The 17,394-nt window shown below is 58.0% G+C and overlaps 1 protein-coding gene across 3 annotated transcripts; it reads right to left on the bottom strand.

The window, feature by feature from the left end:
- Nucleotides 1-267: 267 nt before the first annotated feature.
- Nucleotides 268-16,576, bottom strand: SRF (serum response factor). 3 transcript variants are annotated; one of them, XM_050894587.1, is made up of 8 exons: nucleotides 16,527-16,576; nucleotides 11,441-11,707; nucleotides 5,808-6,069; nucleotides 5,284-5,463; nucleotides 3,507-3,626; nucleotides 2,622-2,813; nucleotides 2,018-2,094; nucleotides 268-1,748 (listed from the first exon to the last, which is right to left on the bottom strand). In XM_050894587.1, exons 1-8 carry the CDS (start codon nucleotides 16,563-16,565, stop codon nucleotides 1,653-1,655), a joined length of 1,233 nt encoding a protein of 410 aa, XP_050750544.1. In that variant the 5' UTR covers nucleotides 16,566-16,576; the 3' UTR covers nucleotides 268-1,652. The 3 variants fall into 3 exon arrangements, with proteins under 3 accessions (XP_050750544.1, XP_050750542.1, XP_050750543.1); XM_050894585.1 differs by lacking the exon at nucleotides 16,527-16,576 and adding an exon at nucleotides 13,170-13,607; XM_050894586.1 differs by lacking the exons at nucleotides 5,284-5,463; nucleotides 16,527-16,576 and adding an exon at nucleotides 13,170-13,607.
- Nucleotides 16,577-17,394: the final 818 nt, after the last annotated feature.

Below are 17,394 nucleotides of genomic sequence, written 5' to 3' on the forward strand. Positions count from 1 at the left end.
CCAGCAACTGCTTCACTTGCCTTCTGCCCACTAAGCCCAAAATGATGGGTATGGAGTCCTCAGTACAGGTAAGTGGGAAACAAGCATCCCACTCAGTTCAGCTTGATCCCTGGCACATGCTGGTGGGTGAAGAGCACAGCTTAAACGCTAATGCTGAGGGAACATGTCCAAGGTTACAATACAAACTCAAAAGCAAGGCCCCTTTCCTGCCTCCATGCCCGCCCACCCCTCTCCCATCCCCCTGGTACAAACCCCATGAAAACTGTACAGGAGCCAAACTTTTATTCCTTAAAGAATTACATAAATACTGAGTTTAACACTTAGAAAAATAAAGTCATTTTCTTTTTTTTTTTTTTTCCTCCAAGGCGTCTTTTGTCTTTAACTTAAAAAAAAAAAAATAAATGTTACAGTAGCTGCGTCTTCCCCTAAGGATTCAGCAGCTTCTCTCACTCACTCTCCCTCCAGGGACAGGGCTAGGCAGCAGAGCCATTCACAGCAACTCCCATGCAGGACCAAGCATGCTCCAGCCCTTTTCCCCTGGCCTTGCTGAGCTTGCACAGGCATCACAGCTGCTCCTCCACAGCCCAGGATGGCCTGCAGGTCACCCTGGTGCTCAGAGGAAGAGCCTGCCATCTGCCCAGCAGCTCAGTGCCCCATGGGCTCTTCCCTTTGACACTTGAGTTGTTTCTCCACCTTGCATCAGACACAGAAATTTAGAAAGCACTGGCTGGAGCTGCAGGGGGATGTGGGAAAGACCCAGCCACGTTCCCCTGGGTGTAAGGAGTCCACAAGCAGTGTGACGGCTGAGAGGAGAGCGTGGGGCTGGACTGGCCACAGAGCCCCTCAGGAGCTCTCTGTGGCATCGTTGTGCTCCTACGCATCCAACCAACCACCTCAGCTGTGCAAGGGCAGCCACCCGGGCAGAGCCAGTCAGGCTGCAAATCTGCCAGGCAGCCCAGTGAGGAGGCACTAAGGGCAGAGGGCTCACTGTAGTGCATACGAGGAGGACAGGGCTACGAGCCGCAGGCTGTGCCCTGCCCTCCAGAGGGAGGGCGTGCACGCCCAACCAGAGATGCACATGCAAACTGGCCACTCTCCCCTGTCCAGAGCCCAGGGTGAGTTGCTGCAGCCAGGACCTGTCACCCCCCACAAAGGCACATTGCTGAGGCCAGCAGCACAGCCTTGGCCTGCTCTGCTCTGAGCTGCGCCCGCAGGACAGCTCTGGGTCTGAGCTGAGCCCCACACAGAGCAAATACTCATGGGCAAGGTGACTTGGAGTACCCAGAAGGAGCCAGAGCCTCCAGCTGGGAATGGCCCACAGTATTTATTTACAGCGCAGAGCAATCCTCCGCTCAAGAGACAAGTTTCTTTGGCTGGCGTGAGACAAGCACAGCTATCGCAGCATCCGAACGCCCCCAAGCCCTGCATGGCCCCAGCACAGCTCCACCCCAGGTGGGTCCTGCAGCCCCATGCGCATGCCTGTGTGTATGTGTGTGTGTGGGTGGGTGCATGTGTGTGTGCATGTGTGGATGAAGGAAACGTGAAAAGGCAACAATAAATAACTGGTGCAGTCTGTACGAGAAGGAATTGCCGCCAGCCCCAGCACTGGCATGACAAGCCAGGGACAGCACAAGGCTGGCAGCAGAGGCCTCTCAGTCACTCTTGGCGCTGTGTGAGGTGTCCAGGTTGACCACCTGCAGCTCCGTCAGGCTGCTGCCACTGCTGCTCTGCTGCCCGATGACAGCCATCTAGAGAGAAAAGGGAGGAGGAAGCACTGGGGGACAGCTTGCCCTGAGACCATGTGTGCCAACAGCTGGGGTGGCACTGTCCTTTCTGGGCACCTGTCCAAGGAGGGTAAGACTTCCTCACCCAAGGGTGGATGGCACTGACAGCTTTCCCAGACCTGAGGCCTGGCCCTACCCAAGGGCCTGGGTCTTCCCAGACCCACAAAGGATGTGCAGGCAGGGGCAGAGCAAGGACAGCCCCTGAACACCTGCGAGTACCACTCTGCACCTACCTGGTGAAGCTGGACAGCTGAGACTGGGATCTGAACGGTGCCTGATGGGGCTGTCAGGAACACTTGGGGGACACCACCTGCCACAGAGAGAGAGCACAAATGACACCGTCCCTTAAACAGTGCTCTCCCATGGGTCCCTTCTCTCAGCTCCATGGAGCTTCACAAGGGTGAAGGTGCCTGTTTGCATGCATGGAGGCATCCCAGGAGAAAGCCACATGTGTTAGTTTTCCAAATGCTGGGAGAAGCAGGCACAAGCCCTCAATCCAAGTCTTGCCTGCACGGCTTCATGCTGCTTTGCCCCCTCATGCAACCACATGTCCTTTCCAGAGTCTCCTAGCTCCCTCCACTGCCTGCCCCATATGCCACCCATCCCAGCGATCCTCACTTTTTCCCCAGCAAATGGCTCAAGCAATCCTTTGCATAGGAGAATGGCGGGATCTAAAAGCACGCATCAAGCGTCACTCCTGCCAGGCCTTTGTACAGCTGCTAGGACTGCTTAGAAGAAAATTCTTTGAAATTAATATACAGCATAAATACATGCGAGACGAGAAAAATCAGGGTGTCAGAGCACTTAAGGGAGCACTGACCCAGACAGCTGTCTTACCCTGATCCTGGACCTGGCCGTGGGACACCTGCATCGCTGAGGGCGCCTGTGAGAAAGCGTTGAGGACTGCAAGTCCACCATCCGCAAGGCCAGATGTGGGCGCGTACATCACCGCATGTGGGCTGGGGTACATCATGTGGCCACCCACAGTGGTTGGCACAGACGATGTCATGATGGTCGCCGGGAGGGTCACTGGCACCAGGACAGACTACATGTGAGCCACACGAAAGGAGTCTGCTACACTCACACGTCTGCTCAGCACCCCTCCCTCAGCCACCCTTGGCATGCTGTCCTGAAGCAGCAGGTGCATGGAGATACCGATCTTGTTCTCCCAAGCTCTTGGGGGAAAAGCCCCATGGAACAGGCAGGAGAGCTCAAACCTCTCCTTTCATGAGTGAGTATGAGAGGGCAGAAAAGCACAGTAGCCATATATCCCAGGACTGAATTCACCTTGAGATACAAGTTTCCTGAAGAAGCTTTAACAAAGCTGTTGTACTGGATTCAGCCTGCATCCAGGCACCTGAACTCAGATTTTGCTGACAACAGAGGTGTCCTCTGCATATACAGGAAAAACCTCTAGGGGCAATGCTGGCTCACATCTGAGAACTGGGCAACCTGTTCCCAGCTCCATGCTGCAAGTAAGAGAGGCTCTGAAATCCCTTGTAATGTGCCCTATGCACAGTGGCATCTATATATAGATATAGTGTAGCACAGGGGCTGGCAAAAGGGATAAATACACCTGGGAAACTGTCAGAAAGGCTGGGATAGACTTGGTCTGAAGAAGGATCCTAGGCAGGGAGCAGGCATGAGGTCTATTGGTGTGAGTTGTTATCAGCAGTGGTTAGGAAGGAAGACAGAACATGGTTACCATAATGTCCCAATTACCTGTTCCGCTGGAAGAGGTCTGGGTAAGGTCAGTGCTGCTGTCACTAGAGGGAGACGTTTGCTGCGGTGCCTGGTGCACCTGGATTGCCTGGACTGGGACCTGCTGAGCCATAGTACCACCTGGGGAGAGAGAGGAGCCCATGAGTCTATGGCTCAGCAGGGATACAGGCACTCTTGGCCGTGTGAGAGCCCCCTAGTCCTTCTCTGGCCGCATGGCTTTGCACTGTGCTGGGGAAGGCTAGCCAAAAGCAGCACGTGGCAGAAGCCAGGCCCAAAGAGCAGGCCAAAACCTGCTCTTTCCTGGCACGCAGGGGCCAAGGAGGGGTTAGCTGGCCTACAGGGCTCCAGAGAGAAAAGGAAAGGCCACAGCAGCTTTTGTCCAGCTCCCAGGCATGGTTCAGGATGTCTGGGGTCCTCCTCACCATTCCTGGCTCCACCAAGACACAGCAGAGATGATGTTGGGAGGAGAGGGCCCAGCACATGACCCCAGCACTGCCCATGCTCAGCCAGCCCTGCAAGGATCATCTCACTGCACCAAGCAGAACTGCGAGAGCCCAAATGCCCAGGCCAGCTGGTCCCTGCTGCCTTCACACTCTGGAGCCCAGCTCCATCCTCCACAGGGCACTCGGGAAACAGCTACCTCACCCAGCTTGTGATCTTAGGCACATCAGTGCCCTACACAGGGATTAGAGACCACTGGGCCACAAGGCGTGCATCCCAGATCTGCAGGGGCACAGCCACACAGCCTCCAGCCCAGCCCACTCACTGTAAAGCTCTTCAGCTCCAGAGACGGAGCTTGGCACAGAAAGCTCCCCTCAGGCTCAGATCCTGTCTCCAGAGGGAAGATCAAGGGATGCCAGAGAGCAGGAATCACTGGCCACCTTGCTCAGACTGGGCATATCCCCACACATCGCACCACAGAGAGACATGTCCATTATTCTCTTAGCTCCTCCAGATCACAAGGAAAACCCAGTCCCCTTGCATGGGATCATGCTGTCTGCCAGGGCCTACGGGAGCCATAAGGGTTCCAAGAAAGCACGCAGGCTATCAGACTCATCAACTTGGGCACAAACAGGCAGGACACAAGAAATACTGTTCTCACTCTCAGTGCTAGTCATCAGATGATGGCTGCCCCCACAAAGGAGAGCCTAGCCCTGCTCTGAAACTCCAGCCAGGAGCATGTCCAGTCCCAGTACAACACCTGGAGAGGCTTGACTCAGCACAACAAGAAATTCCTACAAAGGACAATGCACACAAGGCAGCACAGCACCACCACTCCCTCCTCTGCTCTGGGTCTCTCCTGATCTATCCTCTGTACTGTGGTTCAGCGACTGACTGCAGATCCAAATACAAAAGCAGGGGTAGCTGCTCAGAGCCAAATGCCAGCACTCAAAAAACATCTCTTGGGCATCTGAGCCCCTGCAGTCTCCTTCCATCAGTCCTCCTAGGAGCACAGTTCAGCCTCAGAACAGCTGCACCAGGGACCTGTCTCCTCTGCATTTGCTAGCCACAGGGCAAACCCTGGGGCAGGAGACTGACAACCCACTGCTTCCCTTCGTCTGTATCCCCCAGGATGCTGCTCCTGCCTATGCCAAGCATTCTCTGCCCTGTCTTCCCATCTCTCCCCTACAGCTACAGCCACAGCCAGGGTGCTCTGTACTCTGCCTCCTCTGTGCTCCCACCTCAGTTGGGGGTCAGCTCTCTGGCCAGGACCAGGACCCCCACAGACTCCTCCATCCCCCCACCTCAAGCAAGCGGAGGAGAAGCGAGTGCTGACCTGTCAGCGACACGATCTGCCCTCCAGCTCTGGCAGGGAAGCGGAAGACTGTCTGTTGTGCCTGCTGCAGCTGTCCAGCCGTACCTGTGACCACCTGGCCCTGCTGGCTGGAAAGAGCCAGGGAGTGCGGCTGTAACTGAGTGAGAGGAATGGTAGGGGTCCCCGGAGAAAGGGAAGCACCTGCCAAAAGGAGGGAGAAAGAAAGGCTTTGTCACCACCAGCTCTTTTCACTCCCTCCAGGCTTCTTGGTGCTGCCCTGGGGTCCCATCTCAGCTCCCAGCCACCATGCCCTTCCCAGCAGCAGGGCCAGCTAGCAGCACTCTAAGGAAACAGTCGCTACATTGACCCTTCTTCAGCCACTGGCCTGGCTGGGCTCGAGCAACGAATCCCAGCCAGGTTCACCCTACAGCAGCAACCACTCTGCTTCCTCCTGCCACTAGGTCTCCTTTCCTCTGGAGAGGGCGGCAACACAGTCCAGGTGCAGAGATGGATGGATGCAGTCCTCAGCCCGTAAAGACACTGACCTGACATGAGGGTGAAGCCAGTGGGTATCGGCATGAGGCCCCCAGATGTCACTGCACTGGCTCCAGTAGTCTTCAGCACTGTCCCGTTGGCACTGGTGACGGCATTGGGGCTGATGCTAGCAGACACTGGCGCCAGGTAATTAGTGATGGGGAATGACGGGCCACTGCTGACCTGCATGGAGGTCGAGGTGGTGGGGGCTGTCTGGATGGTAGATGTTGTCCCCGGCAGGTTGGTGACAGTGAACGCTGGTTTCAGTGCATCCTGGGGAAGGAGAGATTGTGACAACTCAGACCAGCCCTTGGATCTGGTCAACATCTGCCCATTAGACCAAACCAGGCTCCGTAGGTTGCAACCCTGTGCTAAACCATACCCCCACAGCCTGCTGCCAGCACATGGAGCAGAGCCAGGGTAGCAGAGAGGAGCTGCTCGTACAAACATGAGGAGACTGTGCCCAAAAATGCAGCATGAGGAGAGCTGGAGAGAGCTCAGTGTAAACCTTGGATACAAGCCCAGGGCCACACAGGTCCCCTGAGAGACTTCCCTGCAAGACACCAGGGGACAAAGCAATCCTTCTCATCCCCAGGAGTCCCCACATCCTCTAAGAAGAGAACAGCCTCTTTTTGGCACACAACAGGCAAAAGCAGTCCTTGCAGGGACAGACGTAAAGGCAAACACACTGTCTCCTGTCAGGAGCACACACCACTTCCCTTATGGCAGGAAACACATGGCCAAGAACAAGCTGAGAACTGGCTCTTAAATGCAGCTGTACACCGAAAGCAGCAAGGGAGAGGTGAGTAGGGCCAAACCCAGACACCCGGGACACCCAAACCCAGCCCCGACAGCTGCTTTGGCAGGCCCTGGGGAATGCCTCCACAAATCTCCTGGAGCAAAGGGGAGAACCTGGCCGGGGAAGCACCCATTTGACAGTCCACTAGCAGGAGATGGGCACGAGGCAAATGCTTCCAAGGGACCCCGCGTGTTAGCTACAGCCAGCACGCACCATGGTCCTGCAAGGAACGTCGGAGCTCTATGCCTGTCTGAGGGCAGCATCGCCAGGGAAGCTGAGCACCAGGAGGAAAAGGGTCCTGCGCTGGGCCAACAGCCTGAGAGGCTGGCCTCCTGGGTCTCGGAACAAGGGAGGAACATGTACGCCAGGCTGCAGGGCACGTAACACCCCAGTTTCCACAGCCACAAAGCACATGGCTGGACATGGCTTGGATCTGCAGGAACCAACCAAGCCCAGCATGATCCCTGCTGCCCCCGGTAGCCACACTTCACCTAACATGCCTCCTTCCCCCAAATCCCCTTTTGGATACCCAGGGTCTCCATGGCTCCTCTCCTGCTCAGCTGACCAAGAGCAGACTGCAAATACACTGCTCCACAGGAGACCATGCCACAGGCCACAAGGGACCTGCTGTCCCCATGCCCTGCCACGGCTGCCAGCACGCCTGGGAAGAGTTAAGGCTGCCACGCTCCCACCCCTCCCGCTGCAGGCTGGTGGGCCCAGCTCTCCCACATGCTAAGCCTTGTTCCCAGCTTGTCAAGCTGCCAGGAATGAGGAATTCACAGCTCAACGAACAGCTAAAAAAGGGAAGGCAGCCCATTTTGGACAGGGGGAGCCAATCCCGGGCACTCAGCCGTGCCCCAGGGCCTGGGGAGGGAGGAGAGCAACACCCCTCCACCTTGGCACCGCAGTCCCTGAAGTCCGAATTAGAAGAGGCACGTGATAACAGAGCGGAGCCCAGCAGAGGCACTTTCCATTAGCTCAACCACAAGCTCCTGCCATCCCACATGGGATGTGGAGGCTGTGGGTGCCCTCCCCACATGGGTGACAGGGTAGAGCTCCCCCCAGCCCACTAGGCCACGGGAGCCAGAGCAGAGCAGAGCAGGTGCTGTTCCCAGGTGGAAAAGCCAGGCTCCCTCATGCCCAGGCATAGCCCTGAAGCTGTACACCCCTGAGATATAGTCCCCAAGCAGCCAGGGCACTTAGCCTCCCCCCACACTCTGTACTCTCAGGGCTGGAGGAGGCATCCCAAAAGATTCACCCTACTCAGATGGACTCCCAGGACTCCCTAGAAGCACGAGGGCAAACTTCAGTATGATCAGAACAGCAAAGGTGCTTGGGAGGGGTGCTGTGCCAGTAGGCTTGAACCACGCACGCCCCACCTCTGCCCTCCCTACTTTGCCAGAGGTAAGACTCCGATTCGTCCCATCTTTGCTGTGTTTCTCTTGGGCTGCAGCAATAGCTCCCAGTACAGAAAGAGAGCTGGGAGAGACCTTGGGAATGGACACCCATTGCCTTCGCCCCATGCCTGTCTGGGATGCCTCAGAGCCCCTGAGCACTGTGGCTCACCCCAGCACCCTGCAAAGCCCAGGCTACGTGCATGAGGCCAGCCTCCAATAGGAGCCAACTCATGGGTCACCTTCAGCAGAGATTACCCAAGGGGTCACAGACAAGCCCTGAGGCAGCACAGCAGCCCTGAAGGCCCTTCCCTTCCTGATCCAGCTGCACATCCATCCCCCACCATAGATCACTGCCAACTTCAGTTTACAGAGCAGTGCCTGGGGAATCAACACGCAGCAGAGAGGTGCAGCAGAGCAGCAGGAGATGTCTGCACAGACCCACACCACTGTGCATGCTTGATAAATACTATACAGCATGAGTGGACCACAGGGCATGGCCCAGGCCATCTGATGCCCATCCTAGACTATAGTAGGGTCTTAGGGACAAAAAACAATCCCACTCCACAGCTTCTGGGGGCTGCCTGGGACAATGCTGTTCAGCATGGCCCAGACCCCCCAGCCAGCATTATTACAGGGATGTTGCAGGACAACTGGCCTTGGAGGTACATGGGAAATCCCAATCTGGTCTCCAACACTTGGTCTGCATTCTAGATGGGGCATAAAGTCCCACCCTTCCCCCACCCCAAAAAGAGATGACCAGACCAGGGCTACTCCCATGCTCTCACCCTAGTCTAGAGCCCCTGAGCTCCCTCCAAAATCCCCTCTCCCACATAACCACACCCAGGAGATTACATGAGGGCACTGTGTCCTTTGGGGCCCGCAAAAGGTCAAACAGGTCAGTGTACGACAGTATCATCATGAGGATATAGCTGCTGCTTGAAAGTACAGCATGCCTCAGTCTCAGCTGCAGCCTGAGCTCAGCTCCGTGGCAGGGAGTTTGTGTTTGGCACAGCAGGAGGATCTCATAGCTGCTGCTGGCTGTAGCGCAAAGGAATACCAGGTGACTGCAGGTAACAGCCTGGCTGCATTGCTCCCCCCTCTGCTGCAGCAGCAGAACACAAGCAGGTTTTGTCCATACAGAGGTCCAGGAAGCAGAGTTCACAGGAAGGCCAGGGAGCAACTGCCCAACCCTCTCAGAGCATCCTATGTGGCTGGACCTGACAGTCCAGGCACTTAATTTCCTGGCACCTCCTCCAATGAGGCACCCATAACCCAGCCCTGTGTACCACCCACCCCTCAGCAAGGATGCCAGCCACCTAGCATGGCCCACCCACAGGCTCCCTTCACCCTCACAGGGCTTCTTGGTCTATCTGAATTGGGCTGATCTCTGCCAGAGCACCAAACTGGGCTTCCAGCCCTGCAGAACGCACAGTAGGACTGGGGAGGGTCAGGGTGGGACTGTCCCCAGCCCCAGGGCTTGCCATGGCAAGAACCCTCAACAGGCCAGGGGTGGATTTAGCCAGAATGTTAACCAGAAGACATGGCGACAGGGCTCCTCCAGCCCCACACCAAATGCTGGCTGTGGCCACAAGGCACCCCACACTAAGCATTACCACTCATGAGTACTGGGATGGAGCTTGCAGGGTTGCATCAGAAAGCAGGCAGAGAGAAGCTGCGTTAAGATCTCCTCTGCAGAGTAACTGCACCCCAAGAGCACACTTCCTTTGGAGCCACCTAGCAGTACTTTCAGGGAAAATCTTAAGGGACATGATATGGACAAGCCCCATGCCAGGGACAGGTCAGCTGCCATGCACAGTGCTTCCTGCACCTCCAAATTACTCCACGCACTCATTACCAAAATGCCCACAGGACTTGCCTTTTCATCCAGGAGAAGCCTGAGAGACACAAGTCCTTACAAACACAGGCTGCACAAGGGAGAAATTGCTGGTGACAATGGGCTCCTTTGCCTACTGGAAAGGGCTGGCACAGCTCACACTAGGAATCAGAGGCACCAAGGGGAGTCACGCCAGACTGGGACAGCCAGGACTGTTGTTGGGCTCCCATCAGTGGGAAGTCTTCCCAGGGACACTTCTGGGCTGCAGCACAGAGCTCTCCAGCCAGCAACACCTTGGCCCACCACAGCTCCTCTGCCTGCATGGATCTCTGGGACTGCTGGTATTTCTCAAGGCTCAGCAGCTTGATGCAACACTGCACACACGTGGGCAAGAGGGCATGGAAGAATCGTGGCTGCCAGGTACCAGCAGCACCGTGATCAGAGCTGTTGGGCTGCCACAGGATACAAATATGCAGCTGAACACCCCTGAAGCCCAAGACAACATGCTGGACACACCTCAGGGCTGCACTCACTGCCTTTGGGATTACAGCCCTTCTCCAGGTTCTGTCTGCTTAATGTTTAGTGGCTACTGTATGGCAACGATGCTGCTGTGGCTTGGGTAGAGTTGGCTGGAGGGCTCCTAGAGTAAGGCCACAGTTCATCTGGAAGGATGCTTTTGCAGCAAGCCCAGTACCTGTGCCATGAGCATAGGTACAGCAGAGCTGCAGCAACTCGCAGCACCCAACGGCACTCCATGCAGGCCCAGGAAGCTGTGGCACAACCCCCATTTCAGCGTGTTGTCCCAGCCTTGCACCACAAACTCCCCTGCCTCCCATCTCCAAGTGCCTGCGGACCCGAACACCAGCCTGCAAAGGAAGCAGCAGGGATATGGGAGCCAGCTTTCTTGCAACAGCTCCAAGGAACAGCACCAGGGGATGCAGGGACAAGACAGGGCCCTTCCACCAGAAAAGGGCCATTGCCTGACTCTGCACCCACAGGCAGGTCCTCTGAAGCACCCTGGGCAAAAGGCCACAAGTAACACAGGCAGGCAAGGGCCGGCGCCTGCAGGGACACCAGGCAGGGAGCAGAAACGGTCCGTCCAGCCAAATGTTTCCATTCCCCATGTCCTCCCTGCCCCCTTCCAAAACAGCACCAAAGCAAGAGACAGCTGCAGCTTATAAGGAATGTGAGGGGCCCTGCCAGGGACTCTGGCGAGGGAAACCAGGCCTTATAAGGCCATGGAGGCAGAATCAAATTTTTATCAATGAGTGCAAGAGCATGGAGACGCCCGGGGAGAGATAACAGCACTGAGAGCTGGCCTGGGGGGTGGGCTGGGCCAGTGGGGAGCCCCGCTGCAAAGGCCAGGGCCAGGACACCTGCGACTCACTTCCCTCCCTCTTCGAATCACCACGACCACCAGCCAAGTGAAGGAGCCAGCCCCGAGAGGCCACAGCATGAGCTCGCTGGAGTCGCAGAAGAAGGGGACCCGTCCTCAGCTTCCCAAGCTGCTATTCAAGGAGGGCTGGGGATGATCAGGGCTCCCAGCACAGCCCCACGGGCACAGCCGATGCTCCCCAAGGTGCCCAGGCGTGCGGCTGAGCAGAGGAACGTTACCTTGGTCTCCCCACTGCTGTCTGACTCAGACACCTGGTAGGTGAGGTCCGTTTCCTCAAAGCCCGTGGCGCTCATGCGCTGGTCAGTGGTCGGGTCCGAGCGCGGGGGCGAGTCTGGGGAATTGAGGCACGTTTGGATCAACGCCTTCCCCGTCTCACTGGTGATCATGGGCTGCAGCTTCCGTGTGGCAAACGTGTACACATGGCCCGTCTCGCTGGCCACCAGCAGCAGGACTTGAGTGCCAGTCAGCGTGGAGAGCTCGTAGGCCTGCCAGCAGCACAAGGGAAGAACAGGGAGTCACAGACAGCAGGGACACATACAGTGCAGGACAAGAGTCCCTGGCATGTCCCTGCACTCCCAGCACGGCCCTCCTTTTTCTCACACCAGCTCCAGCTCCCTGTCACCCCAGTGGAGCTGTGCCCTCTAAAACCAACTCAAGATTGGTTCCCTACCAGTTGAAGTGCCCCATGCTGTGTTCCCATCTCCTTTAGCATGCCTTCAGGGGATGTGCATGCCAAGAGGCCACAGGAAAAGAGTGGTCCCCTCAGGAGAGTAGCCTGAGGACATGGGGACACTGGGTTGTCCCCATTCTGGAAATCCCACCTGCTTCTCCAGACATGTCTGGGTGCCTCCCCCCCTCACCTCTGCTGAGCCATGCGAGAGGATGCTACTCAGCCCATGTATCTCTGCTACCTCTTTCCTCTCACCAACACCCCAGCCAGGCTAGGACCCAGACTCCCCTCTCAGTCTTCACAGTCCTGACCACAGCTGCACCCAAACACCCCTGCAGTGAGGCTACCAGCCGCTGGGATTGACCTGTGGGCTAGGAAGAACACTTTTCATTTACCATCATGGCACAGCCTGTGCGAGACCACTGAGTATCACAGACAGGATGGCCTCATTCTGCATCCTGCGCAGCCAAGACGTGCCCAGCAGTACTCACAATCATTCCCACCTTCCCAGGGTGCGTGAAGCCCAACTCAGCTGGGATACAGCGCTGCCCAGTTGTTCAGAGGATGCTATAAGCACCAATGGGGATGCAGATGAGCTAGCAGCATCCAACTGCACACAAAATCCCCCAAGTTTCTAATCTGTCTTTGCACAACCGCTCCAGCCACCAGAAACCACGGAGAGCACTCTGGACCGACCGAGACATGGCACTGGCCCCTTCCGCAGCTGAAGGAGCCAGCCCTGCCGGGCCCTCGGCAGGGCAGGGCAGCCCAGCTGTGCCCAGCCACAGGACTGGCGCAGCACCCAGCAACGGCTCACAGAGAGGGGCCTCGAGGGCTCCTATCAGCTCCGGCCGAGGACTGCACTGGGACGGGCCTCCCCGGGCGCAACAGCCGGCTGGGGACCGCCAGGCGCACCCGGTATCCCCTGGCCCCGGGCTGCAGGACCGTGATCGCCCTTCCCGCTCCCGGCTGCCCGTAGCCCCGCGGACGCCAGGGACCGGCCGCATGCGACAGCCAGCCCCGCCGGAGGCTCCCGCGCAGCCCCCCGGAAGGAGCTGGTGCCGGGCCGCCCTCCCCCCGCGGGACCGGGAAGCCGTCGCCGTTTCCGGGCACGGCCCCGCCGGCCGGCTCCCTGCTCGGCCCGGGCGCGCGCCGCCCAGGGGCCAGGGCTCCCGCCGGGCCGCCGGCCACGGACAGGTGGGTGCCAGCCGCCCCCCCCCGGCCGACCCCCCCGCGGCCGCTCGCCTCCCGCGCCAGCCGGAGCCCCGGGGCCGCACCTTCTTCATGATGCCGGTCTTCCTCTTACTGAAGGTGGTGTAGCGCCGCAGCTTGTTGTCGATGAACTCCATCTTGATCTTCACCCGGCCCCGCGTCTTCTTCCCGGGCTTGGCGCCGCTCACAGCCCCACCGCCCCCGCCGACGCCGCCGCTGTAGGCGGCCGCCGCCGCTCCCGCCGCGGGCCCCGCCGCCGCCGCCGCCTCGACCAGGCCACGCTTCACACCGCGCCGCTCGCCGCCCAGCTCCTCCTCCTCGGCCGACTCCGAGTCGCCCTCGCTGCCGCTGTACAGCACCTCCCGCTCCAGGCGGCCCCCGGGCGGCCCCGCCGCCGCCCCGCCGCCGTTCGCCCCACGCGGCACCGGCGACCGGCCCAGTCCCGAGCCGCGGGCCAGCGCGGCGGCGGCGCCGTTCCCGGCCCCGGCCTGGCTCGGCAACATCGCGGCGGCGAGCGCAGGTCGGGTCGGGTCAGGCCGGCCCCGCCATGGCCCCGCCACCCGCTCCGCACTCACGGCTCCGCTCCGCCGCCGCCCCCGCCGCGCCGCACCACCCCCATATAAAGCGATACAATGTTGCCTTTTATGGCGAAGGCGCTCCTTATATGGGGCGAGCCGGCGCCCCGCCGGGAGGCGCTACCCCATTGGCTGGCGGCCGCCAAGCGCCGGCGCCCATTGGCCGGCGGCTGGCGTTTGATTTGCATACGTTCCGACTGCGCTCGCGTCACTCCCAGATTGAAACACGCAGGGAGGCACTTAAAGAGATAGCACGCTGCGCCGCACGGACGGGGCGGGCCAGGTCGGGCGGCAACGCGCACCGAGGGCGTTACGCTGCTGCGGACGGCGCGGCCCGGACGTCCTGCGGCACGGCGGAGGAGACTGGGCTGAGACACCCGCTCTCACAGCCCTCGCTCCCCCATTCCTGCTGCCAGCTTCAGGCACTCGTGTCCTCGTACGGGACACACCACGTGGCTGAGACTCCCTGCCTGCCCGTGTCTTGCCCTCAGCCCCCGCCTCACCATCATCAGGAGCTCCGCACCACCACGCCTGCCTCTTAGTGATACCACCAGGTGTTGCTCCAGGCAACTCTCCACCCCCACTGTTCCCACATCCTGCAGGGGGCAACGCGCTGCCTGCTTGTCTCTGGCGGCTGCAGGGTCTGCCTAGGGTCAGGAGGAGGGGCTGCAGAGGCACTGAGAGGGTCCGGGGGCCACGGGGGTGCTCGAGTGTGCAGGGCACAGGACTGGGCAGCTGTGACCAAAATACACATTGCCCAAGCACGAGTTGACCGCTGGTCAGAAGAAAAAGGGTCTCCGTTTAGCAGGGTGGGCCCCAGCTACCTTCGAGTCCACAGGAAGAGAGAATGAGGTCCTGTACCACAGCCATGCATGCGTAGGACAGACCACCTGTATGCCTGTCCCCTGGGGATATGGCTGGGCTGGCTCCAGTACACAGAGAGAGGCCCATGTCCACCCCCACTCTGCAGCTCAGAGGGTTCCTAGGGGGTGGCACAGGCCATGTCCTCTGCTCAGATGTGAACCAGGACCTCCACAGGAGAGGGACAGCCCACGCAGGCAGGACAACTGGGTGCATTGTGGCAGGCTGCATGTGGGTCAGCAAGGGTGCAGGAGGGACCACACAGCCCCAGCACTCAAAGCTGTGAGGACAGACAGAGCCACATCCTTGCCTGAGAAAAGGGCTCTCCCACACCCTGTCCTACAAACAGGAATTGCAACCCAGGGCAAGACCTCACCTCTGCCAGCACCAGCCCTGCCACAGACCCATTTTGCCTCCTGGGCACCCCATGGAGGGTTCTGCAGCTTGCACAAGCCCTTTCCATATCTGCCTCATCACTCGGAGGACATGCACGCTTGCCACCAGCCTTCACAGCTGTTTCCCACTCTCTAGGGCCAACCTCCTACAAAGCAAGGGAGTAACTGCAAAACCAAACACCCCCCTCGCCGCCGCCGCCACCACCACTGCCGCCTCCCCCTCCTCCCCGCCAGCCATGCTCCTCCAGTGAGCACACATGCCATTTATAGCTCCCAGCAGGGCTGCTGGGACTCACATGCCTCCCATCACATGTCCTGGCTACCCTCCCTTCGAGCTGAGTGCAAACTACACCTGGCACAGGTGAGACAGAGGCCTTGCTGTGTCACGCCAGACTGAGGAAGGGTCAACGAGACCCTCTGCATGGCTGGAGGCACCAGTTAGGCTGAGAGCAACTGGCACGTAGATCCAACAGCCAGAGCCAGGCCGGTTGCCTGCTCAGCACAAGCGTGCAACCGCTGCAGGTGTCAGGATTGGGGTTCCTCTTGTCCATGGGGCTGCTACATGCTCCCTCTTTCACCCTCCCCAGGCTGCAGGAGAGTCTGCACAGGGAAGAGGTGAGAACTGGCTCATTTTGGGCTGGCTCATCCCTTCTGCTGCCATCCTCTCCCTCCCTAGCCTCACCTTGGGGATGCTTTCTGAGACGCTTGTCTCACTTGTGCTCTGAATGGGACCAGAGCATCAGCCTGCCTCTGAGCTTCCTAGGATGCTAGTCTCTCACCAAGGCAGCCAGATGCACGCTGTAGAGCCAAGCTCTGTCCCCAGGCCACCATCACCCACAGGACACAAGTTACCAGCAACACTGGACCTCCCTAACCAAACAGCATCCAGTGGCAGCTGAAAGCAGCTTAAACCAGGTTTTTGGCCACTTGACAGTCCCATTCATCTTCAGGGCTATTCTCATTTACAACCCCCCAGTCATAAAATTCATATTTCTAACCTTCTTCTTTCACAGCTGTGGGCACAGCACTTGGCACTATGCCATAAAAGCCTCTCACCCAATTACCCCCAAGGATCCCTCCAGACAAGCTGCTGCTCCACTGTAGCATGGGCCTGCTGCCAGATGCCCCCAGTGTCACCCCAGCCCTCCATGTCCCCTTTGCAATCCTCCTCTAGGCCATTGCAACAAGTCCTTTCTCATCCTTTTCCAGCTCTTCATCCATATTTCAACTGGGGAACTATTAAACACTCTCTGCACTCAATGCTGGGGTTGTGATGGTTTCCATTCTCTTACTTATCTTACCATCAATACTTCAGCTGCTTTTTTGACTGCTGCTGAGTACAGGTAGATGCTCTTTTTTTAACAGCCAGATCTCTTCTATGAGCAGTAACAACTAGATTGGGGGTACTGCTGCACATGCAAAATGAGGTTAGGGCCTTTCTTAATGTACTTTTTTTGGTCAGCAGAGCAGTGCTTCTGCCCTTCATACGTGGTATCAGGGAACAGCACGAGTAGGGCTGCTCCATGTGGGTGACTAGCCAGTATCTAAGGGTGATCCCCTGCCCTCACTAACAGGTATAGTCCCACGGTACCTGAGCAGAGCAAAGACAGGTGTTGGTAATAGGGTCCATCCACAGAGCAAGCGATGAACCAAGTCCAGTATCCACCTGGTCAGGAGATAGGGCCAAAATCAGGACTGGATAATAAGGCTACAATCTATGCCTAGAAGACAGGGCTAGAGGCAAAGCCAAAACAGGAACACCTGCAAGATTGCTCAAAACAAAATTGAAGGCCCAGGCTTGAGCTTAAATGCAGCTCAAGAGGGTGGGAGGTCCCAGGTGAGGCTGCTTAGAACAATTAAGGCCCATTAATTCCCCCACAGGTGTCTGACACAGCTGCATAAGAGCAACAGGGCAGTAGATGAAATCAGAGCAAACCAAAAAGCGCTTCTTCAAGCTGCATAGTGGATCTGTGTGCTCATTGTCCTGGGATGCTCAAAGCATGCATAGGTGTAAGGGGAGCTTGCATAACTTTCTAGCAAGAAAAAACATCAAGAACTGCTGGAAATACCTGGTTTGGAGGTCCTTATGCTTTAGGGAGTTGTTAGCTGGGACAGTGCATACCTGCTTGCTGTACTCTTACACTGTTCTGTAAATGTTCAGTTTTGGCCACAGCTGGTGGCCCACAAGGTGGACCTTTGCTCTGATGGAGCCGTGCTGTTCTTTCTGGCCCCGGATACCACAGGTTGTCTTCCTTTCCCAAGTTTTGTTTTTAAGATGTTCCTTCAATTTGGGCTGAGGCAGTTGGATCCCACCTCTGTCAACTGCCCAAGTCCTCTCATTCTCCTGCAGGGGCTCTGATTTCCTGCTCTCCTCCTCCACATTTAGCTAGGACTATATTTGCTCAGCTCGCTGTTTCCAATTAGTTTGGCCAACATCTGTCCCCAAGGATACAGAACTT

This window comes from Gymnogyps californianus, chromosome 3 (genome assembly GCF_018139145.2).
Source record: "Gymnogyps californianus isolate 813 chromosome 3, ASM1813914v2, whole genome shotgun sequence".
Classification (NCBI taxonomy): domain Eukaryota; kingdom Metazoa; phylum Chordata; class Aves; order Accipitriformes; family Cathartidae; genus Gymnogyps; species Gymnogyps californianus.